Raw genomic sequence first — 19,539 nt, forward strand, 5'->3', positions numbered from 1 at the left:
AGATAATTGTCATAGTGAAAATAATTATACACTATTCTTCATTTGAGGTGAAAACAAAGGATTAAAAGAGAGGGTACTAACTTTTGTGCATAGCTGTCTACAGAATGGTGTTTGTTTTGATGCATCTCCTAAGAGGTACTCCTTTCCTTTGAGCGTAGAGAAGGCTGATTATGTTTCAGAGAAATCCATTAAGCTCTTTAGAGAAACAAAAGACAACACAGGAAGTTGGCTGCGTCTCCTTTTGGGCTATTAAAGACACCAAAGTTTGCAAATTCGCCACATAAAAAAAAAATTGATTCCATTGGGTGACGGCAATGTGTAAATGAAGCGTTATCTTGTGAAATATGGTTTCTTTTAAAATGTCAGCATGTGAAAATATTGTGCTGTGTTGCACGGAGATTGAATTCGTGGAACCTGAAAAGGATATTTCTGTCTCTCAGAGTTAAGCAAACAATGGAGATCAAGGAAAAAGTAAGCAAACAAAAGAGAGGCTTTAAGAGATGGAGGTGCTTTCGTTTTCCCCCCGAACACGTCCATCACGGCATTGGCCTGTGCTGTGATGCACTCACTTCTTACAGATTACTTATCAACTCAACAATCCAGCCAGCTTTCCCCCGTGACGTCCATGCAGCATGTGCCCTTCTTTCCTGTCAGCCATGACGGCCACCCACACGTTCAACAGAAGGAGTACTTTATCCGTTCTGGATGAAATGAAGTCAGAATCGGTAAAAAAAAAACAACAACAATGGTGATGACTAGGGTCGGCTAAAATAAAAAAAAAGCGGGTTTTGGTATCTTGCCAGATATAATAAGAACAATTAAAAACCACTTAAGTAAGACACCTTCTTTTCAATTTGAAAACACTAACCTGTCTGATACCATGACAAATATTTCTCAATCATCCAGACACTGAGGCTGTGCACTGCTTGGCTCTGCAAAGATGTCTTGATTGAGAATGTTTAATCACAGTAAAAGTTTCTGAACATTTCAAAATTCGACAAACTTGTGCTTGATCTCTCAAAACAGTTTACAAACTAAATTGTGTTCATCTATCCATTTATCTCTCCATCCATCCATGCATCTAGCCATCTTTCCACTGCTTTCCAGACTGGATTGTGAAAGCCAACAGCATGAGCAGAGATCATCACCTCTTCCAACCCCCTCTGGTCCCAGTCCAACTGGAGAATAAAGTCTGGGTTATTCCCCCAAGACCTTCCAGCAGATCATGGCTAGACCACCCTTGACAAATATTTCTATTGCGGCTCAGCTTACGATGTTTGTAGGGCAATCATCTGCATAAAGATGACATCATCTGCATAGAGATGACGCATCCACAGTCCCATCATGGGGCCCTGTTCTCTTCAGAAAGACGTTACGTTCAGACTACATACTCTATTGTCTAATTCAGTTCTAATGATTTAATGAAGTTCATTTTGTCCATAGACTTACAATTTAATTTGCTAATTCTTTTTGTCAGAGGCATTTTTAGGTTTTTTAATTACCTGATATGTTTTGGTGATTCCTTTTGTTTCACAAGATGGTGCGTGTGACCCGCCATTCATCAGCTGATGTTGAAAGGAGGCGTGACTCCCCTGTCCGGATTGACAGGTGAGTCCCGCCCCCTGCTGTCCGCCCCCCTCCCCCTCCAGGATGCTGCTCCAGGTGTTAGAGAGCATGTAGGCTCCCTCATCCCTGTTGATGGTCCTCGCCCCCCCCCCCCAGCGCTGGTGTTTGTTGTCTGCTTTTAAAATCGGCTGATAAATGATGGGGTCACACACACCCTCTTGTGACTTTGATGAAGGCATGGATGAAGGATGAAGGAATCGCCGAAACATGTCAGGTATTTAAAGGAGCTTGAGGCAGGATTGAGGCAGGATTTATGAAAAAAATTAGTATACGTTTTAAGTTTTCTAGTAATAATGTCAGATGAAGCGTTCCAAACCAAAAAGAATGAGCCCTCTAGCGTATCTCTCCGTTGCCTTGAACAGGCTGTGTGCTGCAAAATGTGCTGCAATTCGGTCCCGAATTTCCCGCGCTGAGCTGCGGATGTGACGTCACATGACGCTGCATGCACGTTCTCCCCGTTCTCCCGTGCCGGCTTCGCTGTTGGCTGCAGTACCTCCGACGGCCGTAGTGGGAAGGGTGGCGCTAATGAGTCTCATTTCTTAAAAGGAGCCTCATGCCCCTTTAAAAAACCTAAACATTTCTTGTCCGACAAAAAGAATTAGCAAATTATACAGTTGTAATATTGTAAAGATCTGATTTGATGGTTTACTTTAGTAAATACATGTTTCTTGCATCAGCCTTCTGAAACGTCACACACGTGCACCAGGCTGGATTCGATCACAGCAGTTATTGGTCAAATTAAGCTCCAGAGGACAGGAACAACATGTGAAAAGATCAAGCAGGAGAAGCCGCCAAGTAACTGGTGCCTGAGGAGAAAAGCAGCTCTCACTCACGCAGCAAAACAGCAGATATTGCAGAAATCTAAAGCGTTTGTCCAACCATCTGACATTAATAGCTGTAAATGTCAAAAGTCGAGCTCTAATCGTTGATTTTATAGACTTAAGCCATTGGTTGGGCACATTCTTGGGACCTGGGGGACAAATTTCTCAGCAGGCACGCAGAGCTGGGCAACAACATGTCAACACTCGGTGCATACATGTAGGTAAACATCCTTATGAATTCTGGACACTCATGATATACATCCATTAGAGTACGGGAGCCTCCATACTCTCTGGCATAGTTTTGTAAATTCTCTTTTTGGTGTTTTCTGGAGTATTGTTTGTCTTGGGCGCATTGAAGGACCTTCAGATAGAAAACATGCGTTAGCATCCAGTGCTGGCAAGCACAGCGCAAATAACAAGTTGGCTATCGAAAAACTAACTTATATCACTTATTTGACCATGTAATAAAAATATAGTGAAGGTTGTTAGTTTAAACACTAAAGAGTATGTTTCTCTCCCATTCCAGCCACTTTAGCATTGTCAGCATTAGCATTGAGCCAACTCATCCATAGAGATCTGTACTTCCTTGTTTTGAACACCAGAGGGCATGATCGATGTTTGACTTCAAACACGTAAATAAACGGTCTGAAGTACTATCAGCCTCAAAAATGTCATCTACCGTTTCTAAAGGGGAAAAATGCTCAGAAAAGAAGATTTTTACACTACCTTTCCAGAATGCATGCATCTCTGTAAGAGCCCTACATGAACATGGATGAAGGGGACGTGTTGTGTAAAGGTGTGTGAAGCTGTCAAACAAGACTAGTAAGGTGCTACATTCAGTACAGTTGATTAATCCTTCACAACAGATTGTTAACATATCTAAATGTGGTCTCAAACTGCCTCAGAACAACACCAAGACCTCAAGATACTAGAAAAACTCCCTTTTAACCCAAAGTGGTTGTACAACATGGGGACCATTTTACTCCTTTCATTATTTACTCCAACAGATGGCATATTAAGACTGTTATGTTTCTCAAATGTTCAAACGATATCCTGAAGTCTCAGAGAAATGAAAATACCACAGAGAGTTTTACAGTTTTGGTATTTTGCCAGATATTATAAGAACAATTAAAAACCACTTAAGTACGACACCTTTGTTTCAATTCGAAGAAACTGACCTTTCTGATACCGTGACAAATCTTTTTTTTTATCATCCAAAGACACTGAAGTTGCGCTGCTTGGCTTTGCAAAGATGTCTTGATTGAGAATTACAGTACAAGTTTCTGAACAATTATTTAAAAATTCGACAACCCTGTGCTTGATCTCTCAAAACAGTGCTAAGATTCAGTTTACAAACTAAATTGTGGTCATTTATCCATTTATCTCTCCATCCATCCATGCGTCTAGCCATCTTTCTACGGGTTTTCCCAGACTGGATTGTGAAAGTCAACAGCATGAGCAGAGATCTTCAGACCCACCTCTTCCAACCCCCTCTGGTCTCAGTCCAACTGGAGAATAAAGTCTGGGTTATTCCCACAAAACCTTCCTGCAGATCATGGCTAAACCACCTCCTCTGGTCAGAGACCATTGGTGAAGCACAGCTATAGTTGATAAATTTAAGACTTTCTATTGTGGCTCAGCTTAGGATGTTTGTAGAGCAATCATCTGCATAAAAATGACATAATCTTCATAGATATGACATCGTCTGCATAGAGTTGACGCATCCACGGTCCCATCATGGGACCCTGATCTGTTCAGACAGACGTTACGTTTAGACTACATACTCTATTGTCTAATTCAGATACAGTTCTAATGATTTAATAAAGTTCATTTTGTCCCAGGCTTTATAATTTAATTAAAGGCTAAAGATAGGGACATGTTTTCAGATGACCTTAAACAAAGGGGATGTCTTATCTCAAGCTTTTCAGTTGGTAATGATTTCAAACGCCCAAATAAAGAGTCCTAAGTCTTAAAAAAGAGAACCTCAGTTACATTTTTCCAAGGTTTCAAATGGGAAAAGTGTAGATTTTACGGTACCTTTCCAACATACTGCATGTCCGATCCGGTGTACTCCTCCAACAAAAAGAACTGGTTCCACATCCATCCTCGTTTAGAGCGTCTGAGCGGCACTCCGTTGGCGTCCTGTCCCGTGAGTCCCGCGGACCCCTTCCGCCCCCCTATAGTCCTCCGCAGGGCCCGGAGCCCGTTCCCCGGACAGCTGAGATGGGCCATGGCCCACAGCATCATCAGTGCACAGATGCTCCTTCTATCCATGGCCACACCACCACAGCCCTCAGCGGTCTGCGTCCAGCCGGTTCTGGGTCAGAGAAACGGATCAGCTCTCATGCTGTAGACTACTGAAGCAGGAAAGGCTCCCCGGACTCACATCGAGCGGCAAGTCAGCACCTGCAACGTTTACACAGACAAACAGAGTGTCAATACTGGGAGGAGAGGCAGCAGTTTGTTACTGCGCGAGCTCTTGTTTAACATCCCGTAGTCGAGACCATCTCAGTCTGCTCAGGATGTTTGAGGATGAAGCGCTGTTTGAATATGAGCAAAGATCGAGTGCAAAAGAGCAAACAAGCTCTTCAGTGTGTCTTTCCAAAATTACTTTCTTTCTTAGAAATCAAGACGGAGATCAGTGAAGTTAATTTATGATCACGAGGTTTAATAATTGATAAATGAAAAACCAAACCAAAGAATTATCAAAATGTTTCCATTAAATCCTTCATATTTTTCTCTGAGCCATTTAGCAATAATTTCGTACACCATGCAATCATTTATTTAGCGAACATGAAGCCAAAAAGAGAAATAAATGATGCAGGAAACATTAAGTACCCTCTAGATGATCCATATGGATCCAGATGGAGGGATCACCAGCAGGTTTGCTGTATTTTAACCACAAGAGAAATACAAAAAAAGGAAAAATTAAAACAAATCCATTGTTTAAACTAATGTTTTTAAACAAAAATGCGTAGGATTTAAAGATGTGGTGCAGAGTTACTGAACCAGAGTGGGGTCTTATACAGAATGGAGCTGGAAATGTAAGGTGGCACGTGTAAAACCACTTTTAAAAGCATATTCCCAGTAAAAATATTTGCAGAATCCAACAGCAATTTCAGCCTTTTTCATAATCAAACTTCATTATTCAGATGCTTTAGTTTTAAATCTAAATTGCTTTCAGTTCCTTCAGATGCTTTGGCCCCAAACTTCATGCAAATCACACAATTCAAACATATAACCTTGAGCTTTTTTAAAAATAATCAAACCGGCGAAGTAAAAGATTCCCATAGGCGTCAGGTGCCGGCATATTTCCATACGCAGCCGACATGAAGGAATCTGTACTTGTTCAAATCAAAATACTCCAGGCAGAAGAGCCTGAAAATCAAATACTGGCCAAACACAGGGACGAGACTGAAATAGTAAAATTACCGGGCGCTGATATACATTCATGTGCACACAGGAACCGTGTGCTGGTTGTCAGTCATCTGAGTGACGGGCAGGCTGAACGCTGTCTAACTAGATAAATATCAGATTAGACCTTTTCCACATCGATGTACAGTATAGGCTTACATCTGTTGCAGCGTGTGAAGAGCTACTTTTCCTGCATTAAACCACATGAATGAGCATCTGATTGAGTGTGCGGGTGTATGCAGGGAGGCCTGCTCTATCCTCCTGGACAGTTAGGGGCACATGTTGGTATTAGGCCCAGCAGAACGTCAATGGAGACCCTGGGCAATGTCAACACCGCTTTATTCTCCAAAGGTCAGTGTAGAGATATGACACAAACAGACTGGTTGAGAACTGTGAGGATGACCCTCATCGGGAGGGAGGGGGGGGTCACTTTTGTTGCCAGTAGCGTTGGTGATGCTGAGGTCAATGGTCTTGTGGCACAAGACCAGAACCTAAATATGTGGGGAAGACACACATACATGTGTATGCTTTTGAAACTGGATTCTATACAAGCAGGTATGAATTACCAATCAATCAATCAATCCATCCATCCATCCTCCCATCCATCCATCCATCCATCCATCCATCCATCCATCCATCCATCCCTCCATCTTCCCATCCATCCATCCATCCATCCCTGTTTTTTAGAAAAGCTTTTATTTTGGTGTGAATATTGTTATTAATTTTAGACTTGGTTATTGATGTCTTATGTTCTTATCCACTATGCACTGTATTTTTATCTTGATGTATTTTATTGTTCTTGGGAAGCACTTTGTAACTTTGTTAAGAAAGGTGCTATATAAACAAAGTTTATTATTTTACTATGATCATTATTATGTGGAGTCATTGCAAGTTTCTTCTATTTAATTGAACATAATGTAAGTATGATCTGATCTTAAACTCAGGCTTATTGTACATAGAGCCTTTTTATCCATCCATCCATCCATCCATCCATCCATCCATCCATCCATCCATCCATCGGGGAAGCAACCTGTGCAAAGAGGTCCAGACTTCCCTTTTCCCCCTTTAAGACTGGCTGGACCCATTGCATATCTTCATAGTGTGGAATATGATTCCTGATACGATTCAACCAGGGGTCGCACCAAGTATTCCCAAGTCAGCCCTGAGATTACATCTCTCCAAGCATGCCTTGGGTCTTCCTTGGGGAATCTGCCTGAAACACCTCCCTCATCAGATTCTCAAACCACATGACTCTACTCCAACCTCGTCTTGAATGGTGGAACTTCACGCCTTATCTCTCAGGGAAGTTCAGCCACCCAGCGGAGGAGAGTTATTTTTAGTCCTCCATCGGGACCACAGGTGAGAGTCGGAACATGGACCGACCTGGGAACAGAAATCCTCACCTTTCGTCACCTCAACGGATCATTACCGTGGATGCTACACCCATCCACCTGTCGATCTCCGGCTTCGCTCATGAACGATTTAAATTCCTCCACTCGAGGCAACACCCGAACATGACCAGAGTACAACACACCCACCCAAGGCTGTCTTGTAATGGGGTCAGTACAATCTGAGCTGCAGTGTGCAACCCCCGATGATGAAGGCTTAGTCTTCCCCTAAGGTTTAATGCAGTACACTGAGAGGTGCAAGACAAGAGGGATCCAACACGCCGGCCGTGGAAGAAGAATGGTGGGAAGCAGGTAAAGAGAGAAAGAGAGCCATGTGTTATGCCTTTGTTCTCGTTATTCCCCAGCGGCTGGGCGATATTTAGGTCGGTGCCGTTACTCAGTCAAGGTTTGAGGAGGGTTATCAGCCAGTTCAGTGGGAAGCGTCGGCAGCGTTCCTTCATATCGCATGCTCTCAGTATTGATGGGATTCAGTCTAACCCCTGTCTGAATGTCAGCTCTGGTTGGCTTCCCTTGCAAAGTGTGCAGGGTAATGAAGGAACTATGTCTCCGGACATGAATTAAGTATCTCGGCCCGAGTGGAGGAATGGAACCAGACACACCAAGGTGGGGGGAGATGAGGTGAAATGAAGCATGGGAAGAAAGATGCCTGCTGAGCAGTGAAACGGAGGCAGCGCTGTCACAATACAGCAGTTCTGTCTTAGATACCAGAGCTAAGTTTAGTCTCCGAATATCTGCAAGAAAAAAAAATGAAGAAAATAAAGAAAAACCATCAAGCAAAAACAACCGCTGAGATTTATACTCTCAGATGCCTCACTGCATCGACTGGGACAGCTTTGTTGCAACTTCAGTGCAGGACGTTTGATGTCAGTTGGGAGTCTTTGTTGGCCCAATAAACAAAATACAATAGCTGCATATTTCTTTTCTGTGCCAGCCTGTCAAGCTGTTTATGGTGAAAGGAGATTTAATTCAAAACTTAATGGAGAGTGTGACACACTTGTAAGTTTTAAGCTATTATGGCTGTGTTTGGACCACAAGCAGTGGTTTGTGAAGACTGCCTTGTTTACTGCAGAGTTCACCACTGGTACAGACTCCAGCATCGTCTAAAGATGTTTGAGAGATGTTCATGTTATTTATTTATTTGCACAACCAAAAAAAGAAGGAGAACAAGAACATCACAAAGTTAAACCATTGTGTTTTTCAAAACGGCAACCTAAAAATGTTCCGGCTAGGCAACAAAACAATAATAGAAACATACTAGAGAAAGGAAAACTGTGAATTGTGGCATTGTTGCTTGTCTTATTGTGAGTAGAATTAAAGTCTCTATTTCTCTGGAAGGATCAGATGTGTAAAAGCTCATGCAGCCTAACATTTCCGATCACATGGGGTCTGTATGGTCCACACTTCGCATGACCAATCAAGGTCCATTTGGAGTTTAATCTATTACCTGCTGAGGAGACCCTGCCTTGATCACACTGATTGGACATTGGGGCAATTTTAAATTAGGATGGTAGACAAATAATTAAAGGGGCAGTATTATGAAAGGAAAATAAAAACGCTTTCTCTCTTTGATAGCATTTATTTGAATGTTTGAAGGCAAACCCAAATCTAAAACTCTGACACAAGAACCCTATTAGTTAGAGTTAGGGTTAGTGTGAAAGCACACACCCTAGAGGGAATATTGGCACCTTCCAAGGATCAATGAATGCACAACTGAATGAAGTGGGGATCTCAAGTGCAACTGTATTTCACGATCACTGTGTGAAAGTGTGCAATGCAACACTTGCCATTGACAAGACATTCAATGATCCATTCAGATTATATGTAGCAGTTAAGTGGGATATAAATATAAATTGAATACATTTGAAGGTATTTTGCAGAACATCTAACATAAAAGGCTTTCAGAGCTGTCTTTATTAAGTGTTACACCTTGAAGAGGTTTTGCGTCCTTGTTTTAGAGCCAAGTAGAGTATAGTTATTGCTTGCTTTTCTTTACACTAAAGCCACGAAGGTAAAAGCAAAAGCCAAAAAAAAAAGTACGTCGTCATTGAAGTTTTATTTGTTTGATAGTGAGATAAAGAACTACATTTTGGCAAAAAACATGACAGCTGGTGTGGAGTTGAACCACTACATTTTGGCGCAGGTTCGAATGACTCATGAAAGTAGTCGTGAAAGGTTTTAGAGCAGTGTTTCTATACCGGGGACCCCTAGTGGTCCGTGGTGTAATTGCAAGGGGTAAGTGGGTCTGTGATAATATTTTTACTTTTTTTTTAATATTCACTGACATTTAGAGAAATAAATTAATATTTTACTCAAATGTGAGTGAGACCTTTATCTACCTAAACTGCATGACCTTCATTTTCTCTTTCACAAGTGTATTTCATTTTATTTTAATAAGAAATCTTGCACCTGTTTGGATTTTTGAAGTTACTACACGACACTGTTGATACAAACGTAACACGATCTACATCCTTTTCAAATTAAGAGCCCTTAGTTTCAGTGGGCATACGCCCTTCATTTTCTTTAAAATGCTGTTATTGTGAAATATTTGCAGGAAGGGGGAACGCTCATTTAGCGCTTGAAATTGCAGTAAGAAACACAACCAAAGAATAAAAACAGAAGAAAAAAGACTGCTTGTTCTGGACTTAGGAGACTCTGAGCCACTGAAAAAGAAAACAAACGGCAAAAAGAGACTTTGCAAAGAAGATTATATGATGTTGGGATTTACAGCAACTGATTCGGACCCTCAGTAGCTTCAGTGTTTTTTATGAAACCAGCACACATGCAGCGATCAGAGTTGATCAAAAACCTGCAGGGGGTCCAGGACCCCAAAAGGTTTGAGAAGTTTAAACTATCTTTAGAACGATCTTCTCTCACAAACACATGCTTCTGGTCTTAAATATCTCTGCCCCCCTCTGCAGTACAGATGCATGCTGGGATTGTCCTGCCAGCACAACGTTGGTATTCTAGCTGTGTGTGTTCATCCAAGGTCACCCAGGTCAATACATGTAAAAGTACAAGGTGAAAAACGAGGCAGGTCTAGGTGGTTATCTTAACGGTACCACAATGACTCAGCACAAAATCAATCCAGCCGGCGTTGCTGTTGTGAGCCTGGTTTTGCTCTGTAGCCCTTAGTCCCTTAACAGCTTTGACACTAAATTGTAAACGTGCCCTTTCACTCTGCCGAGCATAACTCCCTTCCCGAGACAGCGTGGCCCTCCAAGAACGGTGGTGTCATCTTTCTGTGTGCTCTTCATAAAAATGAGCCCAGTTCTTCTTAAACACAATTTCATTGTACAGTTGTGTTGGTCTTAATCTTCTTCTCATTGGCTTGACTGCTGTCGTTCATCAAATTCTGGCATCTAATAAGGTGAGGAAGAGTGAGCTAACTCGCTAATCACAGAGCTGGGGTTGCATCCCCGTCACCAGCTACAAATCCTGAACAGCAAACAATAAAAACCTGTCTGGCAGCCTTAACCACTGAAATGCAGACTTCCCATCGTTCACAGTAACTTAGCAACATTATTTTATGCATATGTGTTGCTCCAACTCCCTGAAATTGCTATATTGATCTCAGTACATGTGGGAACTGTTGTTGTTTTTTTCTGGTCAAAGAAGAAGTAATTTACTTTAAAAATAAATGTTTTTTTCATTGAGATTTTACATATTCATATCTTTAGAAATGTTTTTGAGTCTGTTCTCATTTGTACATGCAATTTTTTATTTTAATTTCTTATTTTGTTGATTTTATTTATTTATCTTTTCCTTTTTTTCGCTTTTCTTATATTATAAAAAAAGGTACTCTTTGCACAAACATGCTGTAATGAGAAATAATGTAAATAAAAACAAATCTTAAAAAAAGGGAGAAAATTAAGTGATTTTTCCAAATGTATTTGAGAGTTAAATCACATTCAATCTGCCTCAATTGATCATCCGAGCCCTTTAAAGTAAAAGTAACCATCTCTTTAGTTGAGCTGCTTGTATCTGGGTCAGGAAACCGTCTGCAGCCTTCCCGTATTGACAAGCGTGAGTGATGGCGTTTCTGCGCACGGCTTTGTGAGCAGCCAGATGCCGCGGCCGTCCTTCAGAGCTCCTGCTATCCTTTAAACAAATCCCAAGCCAAGTATTTGTTTATGCCCTCTGGATGAGATGATGAGATGGTGGGGTGGAACCTCGGCATGCATAACGCCAGCTCTTAAAGTTAGATATCAAATGTAGTTACCGTGACAACACTAAGGGGCAGAAAGGATGGGGGAGGGAGTTTGAAGGAGAGGCAGAAACGTCCTGTCAGAGCAGCGTCAGCAGTCACGCTGGAAGACTGGCCCATCCATTACGCTACCTGTCTCCCCGCGGCGGCCAAGGCAGGCCCCGCTTTCCCCTTATGAGGCAAATTCAAACGGGGGGTTAGGTCCCCTCTTTCTCTTTTCTATCTTGCGTTGCAGTTTAAAGCACTCCTCAGCCCTTAGCAAACACCCCCCCACCTCCAAGCCTTCTGCTACTGTCTACTTTGCTGGCATAGGCCTGAGCTGATATGCATTATCGCCGGGCTTTTCTGCTGAAAGCCAGTCACTTTGCATGTGTCCTCTGCATGGATCAGCACAGGGAGGGAGGAGTGGGGGGGGGGATAGGGGGGAGGCTCCCAGGTCAACAGTATGTGTGCTGATGGAGGCAGGTGTAAGTGAGATGGACTGTCAGGCTTCTTAATAACACCCGTAGAGAAATGGACTCTGCAGCTCACACGGCAGAAAAGATGTTTCCTTTCCAAAATCTGCAAGATGACTAGATGATTTTTTTCCCGGCTCGCCCCCTTTCAATCTATTTTTTTTTTTCCTTTTTTCATTTCCCTTCTCAAGCTCGTAGCACACTTGACTTCATGAATTTACTTAATTGACGCTGGTGAGGAGCATGAGGGATATTGAGTATAGTAACTGCTTGCTTTTGTTTACACTAAAGCCACGAAGGCAAACGCAAAAGCTAATAAAAAAGTAAGTTGTCATTGAAGTTTTTTTTTGTTTGATAGCGAGGTAAAGAATTACATTTTGGCGAAAAACACGACAGCTGGTGTGGAGTTGAACCACTACATTTTGGCACAGGATGGAATGAAGTTTTAGAGCAGTGTTTCTATACAGGGGGTCCGCGGACCCCTAGTGGTCCGTGGTGTAATTGCAAGGGGTCCGTGGGTCAGTGATAATATTTTTTTTTTAAAGATTCACTGAAATTTATAGAAATAGATTATTATTTTTTTCAAATGTGACCGAGACCTTTATTAAACTTTATTTATTAAACTGCATGACCTTCCTTTTCTCTCACAAGTGTAATTCGTTGTACTCTAATAAGAAATCTTGCACCTGTTTGCATTGTTGAAGTTACTGGAGAACACTGTTAATACAAACGTAACACGATCTGCATCCTTTTCAAATTAAGAGCCCCTAGTTTCAGTGGGAATACGGCATTCAATTTTTTTTAAATGCTTTTATTGTGAAATAATTGCAGGAAGCTGTTGGGGGAACGCTTTTTTAGCGTTTGAAATTGCAGTAACGTTAGAAACTTATATTACGCCCGTAGAGAAATGGATGCAGCTCACGCGGCAGAAAAGATGTTTCCTTTTCAAAATCTGAAAGATGACTAGATGATTTTTTCCCCTGCTCCCCCCCTTTCAATCAATTCTTTTTTTCCTTTTTTTCCATTTCCCTCCTCCAGCTCGTAGCACACTTGACTTTATGAATTTACTTAATTGACGCCGGTGAGGAGCATGAGGGACTCTGAGCTATTGATTTGCTGTAGGCTTTCGGCGTAGTTGGAAATATCAGCGGGTCTCTGGGGGGGGCTCATGAAGCTTTCCACCTCCAGTCCCTCAGCTCTGGGAAGACGGCCTTTTCAATAGATTTCTTCATAATGTCACTGTGGAAAGCTAATGCTTTGACTGTATGGAGGGCTCCGCCGTCCCTGGGGAGCGGTCGCCCCTTGACCACATTTGTCAGACCCTGGGAGCCATATTGTACCAGCACTGCCCTGATGATGCTCTTGACAAGGGACCACGACGGCGAATAAGTCAGCTAAAGCTTTTTGCAACGTCAAGAAATGTCAAGGCCAGTTAAGAATACTGCGGCGCCACATGCAGCCAGTGGCGACGACAAAATGCTTGCCTCCTCACATTTGTGCTGTGTGAGAGTAAAGATAAAGGAAAGATGGAGAGGAGCTTTCTGGATCTTATTCAAAGTGCCGACACTCATTTCATCTGATGCTAAATTATTCCTCAGATAAATGATGATAAGTGAAATTGCAAACACCTACTCTGAAGTTATTTTAGCCACAATTACATTAAAGAAAATAATACCCATCACACTATAATGGGTTCAGCAGCGAATATAGCTTCTATAAACATTCTGCTGTTGTAATTTTAATTTAAAAGTTCATCCAAAATATCACATTCCTTTATGAATTTGTTAGCATGGTTTCTGTGGCTGGAGGCAATTTCTCTGCTTTAAATGCAAAAAGATCTCTAACCAGCCTTCACAGAAGATAGAAACTGCACCAAAGATGGGGTGCATTCACACCAGCAATGTTTGGTCCACGTAATAATGGACCAGAGTTCACTTGCACAGAAAGTCTGGTTCGTTAGGGGAATGTGAAAGAGAAACAGATTCAGGTCCACCTAAAAATGTAGATCTTAGTCTGCTTAAACCAAATGCAGGAAGTGGACTACATGAGGCATTGGGGGTAAATGCAACTCAAACTCAAACGTGTGAGTAGCACAATTTCTGGTTGAAATTATTTAATAATGTTCCTTTTCTGCATGGCTTTACAATTTAAATTTTCGAATTATTTTTGTCGGCCAACAAATTTTAGGTTTTTTAATACCTGACATGCTTCTGCGATCGCCTTCATCAGAGTCACAAGATGGTGTGTGTGACCCGTCACTTATCAGCTGATGTTAAAAGGAGGCAGACTCACCTGTCAGAATCATGTCAGGTATTTAAAAAACCTCAAAATACTTAGCAAATTAATTTCTGGGGGAAATGTTGCACTGTCATAAGTGGCGTGAGGATGCACTCAAAGCTCTGATAGATGTATGTTCAGACAAAAAATATATCTTACTTGCTGGTAAACATGCAGAAGAGTGATTCATTTAGCAAACTAACTGCATTAACCAATAGATGAGCAAGTTTCCTTCTTTATAGTTTGCTATGTCGTCATCATCTTCAGTAACTCTTGGTTCAGCGCCCCCACAGGTGAGGAGGGGAATATGTCATTCAAAGGTTTGGTTCGCTTCAGAAAGAGCAGCATGAAAGCAAACTCCAATCAGGCTCAGCCCTGAATCGTACTATTAGGTGAGTAAATGCAGTAAAAGTTGTAATTTCAAACAAGTTACTATTAGTCATTGAGTCAAGCCCTTCGCTGATCTAAGTTTTGATCATTTCTGAAGGACATTGCAGGTCCTTTTACTCTGAACTTACTGTTTAGCAGCTTTTGTTTTGCCCCTGTTTTAGAAATCAAATTTCCTTTTCTGTATTTCACTCACAAGCGCTTCTGTTTCAGTCTGTAAAACCAGCTCTCCTCTTTGCTGGTGCTTTCATTTCAGTGTGTTTTTACAAGCTAATGGTTAGTTATGGGAGGGTCTGCATCTATTTAAGGCCAAACATTGGGGTGGAAGTCAAAGTTGCTCACGTTGGGTAAAATTTCACGATGAGTAAGGTTTCTGAAAGAAGAACATATGGGTGCAGTTTTATAAATCTGCTAGAAACAAAGCAACTTCTGCATATATGTAGATGTATTCATGTAACCCCGGGTTGTAGTACAAACTGTGATGAACCTTTATTATCCTTCTTAAGAAACAAGAACTAAAACCGAAGCATGTGGCGGAGAAACGGGAACTGGAGTCCAGCTGCGTCTTCTCTTGGCCACAGAGTTCGAATCCATCTCCCGCTTCACAGAAGAAGCCTGGCAGAGAGAAATATCAAGTTCTGGTTCAAGCCCTCGTCCTGCTGTCGCCTGCTCTCGTAACCGTGGCCGATTATTTGGGAGAAAGAGCCACAGGTTTGGTGGTTCCCTGTTTGCTGTTCCAGGCAGCGCTATCGTCATAATGAAGGTGTGTAATAGAACATGACACCGTAATTATATTCTCCCAGTTAAGAGGCAGTGTTTACAACAAGCACAAGGCTGCCTGCATTTTCTCCCTCCTGACACGCTTGCGCTCTCCCTTTGTCTCGCTGTCTCGCCTGCCCCGTCTCCACTTCATATCGTATGCCATTTAATTGCATTAAAAAAAAAAAAAAAAAAAAAATGCTTGATGAAAAAATGAAAAAAGTAAATTGCTTTAAATTGCCTGTCAGAGATTGTGTGAAGTCGCCATTGCAGCAATGAGAGTTGCGCGTTGCGGTGGGTTCTGGGTAAGCAAGATTAATGTGTCTGCTGCCAATTGTTGAATGCCCTATGATTCCACGCTCAAAGAAATGCCTGAGATAACATTTTGAAATCAGCACAATTAGTTATTAAATGTATCTATTGGTTTTATTGAATGCGGGAGCGGGAGGATAGAGACACAGACAACGCAAGTCACACAAATGCGTTCATCAATACATATTGGATCTGCCCAGCTAATGGCCTTTCCTGGGCAGATGTGCTGATGCACACAATTAAACTGGGTGGCATTTTATTGTTTTAGCCTAATCTACACATGGGAGCCCCCGCTTAGACTAGCGCTCTTCCTCGTTTCCTCTTCCTCACCCGGCTTCTCTGCTTTCTTTTTGTTATATTTATTTATTTCCGCCCCTAACGAGGGATATGAGCGACACGGCACAGCACCCTATCGCGCCTGTTGAGCCGGAGACTTCAGCAGCAACCCAGAGAAAACCCCCCGGGGTGCAATTAAAAGTGAGAAAGGAGAATGTCAGCCATGGGGGCGAGCAGGGGGGGGGGGGTTAGTGACGGGAGGAAGGGAAGTTGAGGAGTGTTGGGCACCGGTGCCACAGGTAATGTGGTCGTGTTACAATCCGCAGAGGAGACCCTTAAAGGCTGCTAATGTGTGCAGGTGTCAGCAGCAGGTTGCTCTCTGTAGCCCCGGCCTCCTTGTTTCATCTCACTTTGTTAAAGCAAGTCCGATTCGGAGTAGGTGTCATTCACGCTCCGTGTTACGGAGCTCGCTGCTGAAATTTGCAGCTGAATCCCAAGCGAGGAGTGTGAAGGCTTCATGGTTCGACCTAAATCCGGGGCTCTGCATTTGTCTTATTTATTGTCCATGTGGGTTACTGGTTCACAACCGAGTTCCCAGCGGCAAACCATTCAAAACTGGGCACATGGGTGAACTTTTGCACCAACAAATGCATGGGGGGGAAAAAAAAGAACAATTCTGTCCTTTGTCCTTGCAGAAAATTGGATATAGATGCAACCAGACAGAAATATTTCCTCAGAACACTGTCAATAAATATCGATCTTCTGTTTAGCTGAGAAACTGTCTAGACACAGTGCAGCAGTGCCTTGAAAATACATTTAGATGCGCAGGCCTCATAGGTTAAGAAGAGGAAACTGATCACCGAGGGGGGAATTCAGGCAGACGGGGGACAGGGGGATGGGGGGAGGACAAGCACAAAGGAAATACAGGAGAAAGAAAATGGCTATGGATTTTAGAAGGCAAAATCATCTACATAAAATGCTGGTGAATAAATAGCAGAAAATCCCCGGTCAAATTTGAATGCAAAGCTGAAGTGAAATTCCTGACTGAATGTCAGCGCAGCCGAGCAAAACAGCAGCCTTCTAGTCCAAATTAGGATTCAACCTACAACACTGGAATGGCATGAAGATTTAGTTAATGGTGCTCTACGTCTGCTTACTGCTTCTAAATTGCACATTAGGTTTCCCCTGGAAGACGACAACTCTCGCCCTTAGTAATATGATTTCAGTTCATGGATGTCGCTGCATGTTTATCAACGGCACACCTGAGAAAATAACCGGAATAAACCTCCGTCATACAGGTTCTCTTTAACAAAACTACTTCTCATGGCATGACATGGAATGAAACACAAAACAAATATGAGGACTGATAGGCATGGATAGGCTTTTATTTCTGCACTAAGCAAAGTTATGCATTTTAGTGGGAGGTTTATTTTGTTTTGTTTGTTTTTGCAGCAGACAGGAATGGGCCCATTTACCCAGGAAGTCGAGGTGAAAGGATTTTTAACACCCAGTAGGGATCTTAACACAAACCATCATGCTTTCCAAGTATTAATTAAGCCATTTTTCAAAGCTAAAACTGAAGCTTTTAAAGCCTAAACCTCACCTGTATTTTTTTAATGCCTAACATTAAACTAAAACTCATAATATTGAATACATAAACCTGAACTTGTACTTATTAGACATTGCTAGAGCTTAACTTTAAATACCTTAACTCTAAACCTAAACTCATGATTTATGTTTGAAATACCTAAACTTATATATTTTTCATTGTTTAAACCTAAACTGTTAGTTTGTGAAGCTCAATCTCAATCTTAGGCTGCAGTATCTTTAAAATAGTAAAGCTAAACTCTTGAATAGTTTTACATGCTTAATACTTTTAAAGGCTAAACTAAACGTTGCACTTTTTATGCCTAAAACTACACTTATAGTTTAGGAATAGAAAAAACTAAATCATTTGTGGAACCTAACTTAAACCTATATTATTTAACATGTAGATGTTTTGGTTCAAAGGCAATAAACTGTTATAAAATAGTTGGGTTTATCCAGCATTATGTCAAAAACAGGCTTGTGGATATTTTGAACCCTCAAGTTCAGCAATCTGGTGAAAAACACCAGTTACGGTCCAAATTAACTATGTGAGAAACTCCTAATGTAGAAAATTTAACTTGTCAAAACTGATAATTTTCCCTTTTTTGATAGCTTTAGAAAATGCTTCAACACTAATATTATACATAAAACTGTCCTCCGCACATATTTTGACAGTTTCAGAAAGGGCCTTCCAGCGCTGAACCGAGCCATCCGGCAGCGGTCTGCACCAACAAAGTGCGGACTGTGCAGTTCATCAGGCTCCCCATCATACATGACAGAAGACGGGAGGCGGCGGCTTTCCAGGGACGACATGAATCCAAACAAATGAGCTCAAACTCTTCCTCTCAGACGCGGGGTTAGCCCACAGCGTTCCCCCCCTCGCCCCGCTCCAGAGCTCACTGCAAACACATTACCTTGCCTCGCTGCCCAAACGCATACCAAATAACCCATATAAATCATACAATCTGGGCCAAGTCAATGAGAGCTATTTTGCCTGTTTGCGAGTTATTTCTTCGGCGGGGCTCACATCAGTCAGTCCGAGGCTCAGACTGGCCCAGTTTAGAGCCACTGAGGGCTCCTGGAGCAACCACTCCTCTCCTGCACTTCGTTTCAAGTCTGCACAGCCTGGACTAAATTCTAGGTTGCCAGCTCTCCGCACAGCCTTTCACTCTCCTTCCCCCTTCTGCCCGTTGTCACGTAGAGAAAAACAAAGATGGCCCCCTATGAACCTGCAGCGGTGCTTGTTGTTGTGTTTACCACGGAGTTAGAGCAGGTGAGGACTGAGGAGCCCCCTCAAAACATCACTTTTAAAGCCCCACCACCTCCAGAGTCTCTTATCGGGTTCGGAAAGTAGCTTTTTCTTCCAGCTCTGCAGACAAATAATAACTCTCAGCCCTGAAATATGGTTTTGACTCACACAAACACTTTTTTTCTGATTCCACTTCTGGGAATTAACGGACTAAATGTGGGGCTTAAAGTGATTATCTCCACTCGCCAGTTCTTCGCTCCTACGCTAGGGGCTAATAAATGGAGGGTTCGATTTTGCTAAATGCCTTCGTGCAGAGATTAATAATGGACGGTACATCGGTGGCAACCAGATGTGGTCACCGCGCTGGACGGCTGAACACATGGACACGAGCCGCCACCGCCGCCGCACACAAAGAGCAGGGACATAATAAGCTTAATCGCATCCTGCGCCGCGTTAGCGGCTGTTTGCTTCCCCGTGTGTTCACCAGAGCACATGTTTTGTCACCGGCAGCCGTGTGGTCCAACACGACTCTCTTCTGAGGGACTGACAATAGCCCGGCGCTCCACGGCTCCGTGGCGGGCCCCGCTCGCTTCCTGCTTCCCCTCCGCTGTGGCCTTTGTGGTAAATACACTGGTGGTTATGGGAGCCGCCGCCTCCATGCAAATCGCTGTTTGCTTCCCGGGCGCCTGTGTCCCCTGTGCAGTCGAGCGCGAGTGTTTTTCAGCACAATCCGGAGCAAAAGGCCAGAGCTGCATCGGTGGAG

General features: G+C 42.6%; 1 protein-coding gene across 1 annotated transcript in view; it reads right to left on the minus strand.

The window, feature by feature from the left end:
- LOC133423524 (cadherin-6-like) overlaps window positions 1-19,539 on the minus strand; it is a 99,727-nt gene that overhangs the window by 62,731 nt on the left and 17,457 nt on the right. The window contains exon 2 of the mRNA XM_061713723.1: window positions 4,485-4,853. Within this exon, the coding sequence (XP_061569707.1) occupies window positions 4,485-4,721 (237 nt within the window). The 5' untranslated portion in view covers window positions 4,722-4,853. The remainder of the gene's footprint in view (window positions 1-4,484; window positions 4,854-19,539) is intronic.

This window comes from Cololabis saira, chromosome 22 (assembly GCF_033807715.1).
Source record: "Cololabis saira isolate AMF1-May2022 chromosome 22, fColSai1.1, whole genome shotgun sequence".
Lineage (NCBI taxonomy): Eukaryota > Metazoa > Chordata > Actinopteri > Beloniformes > Belonidae > Cololabis > Cololabis saira.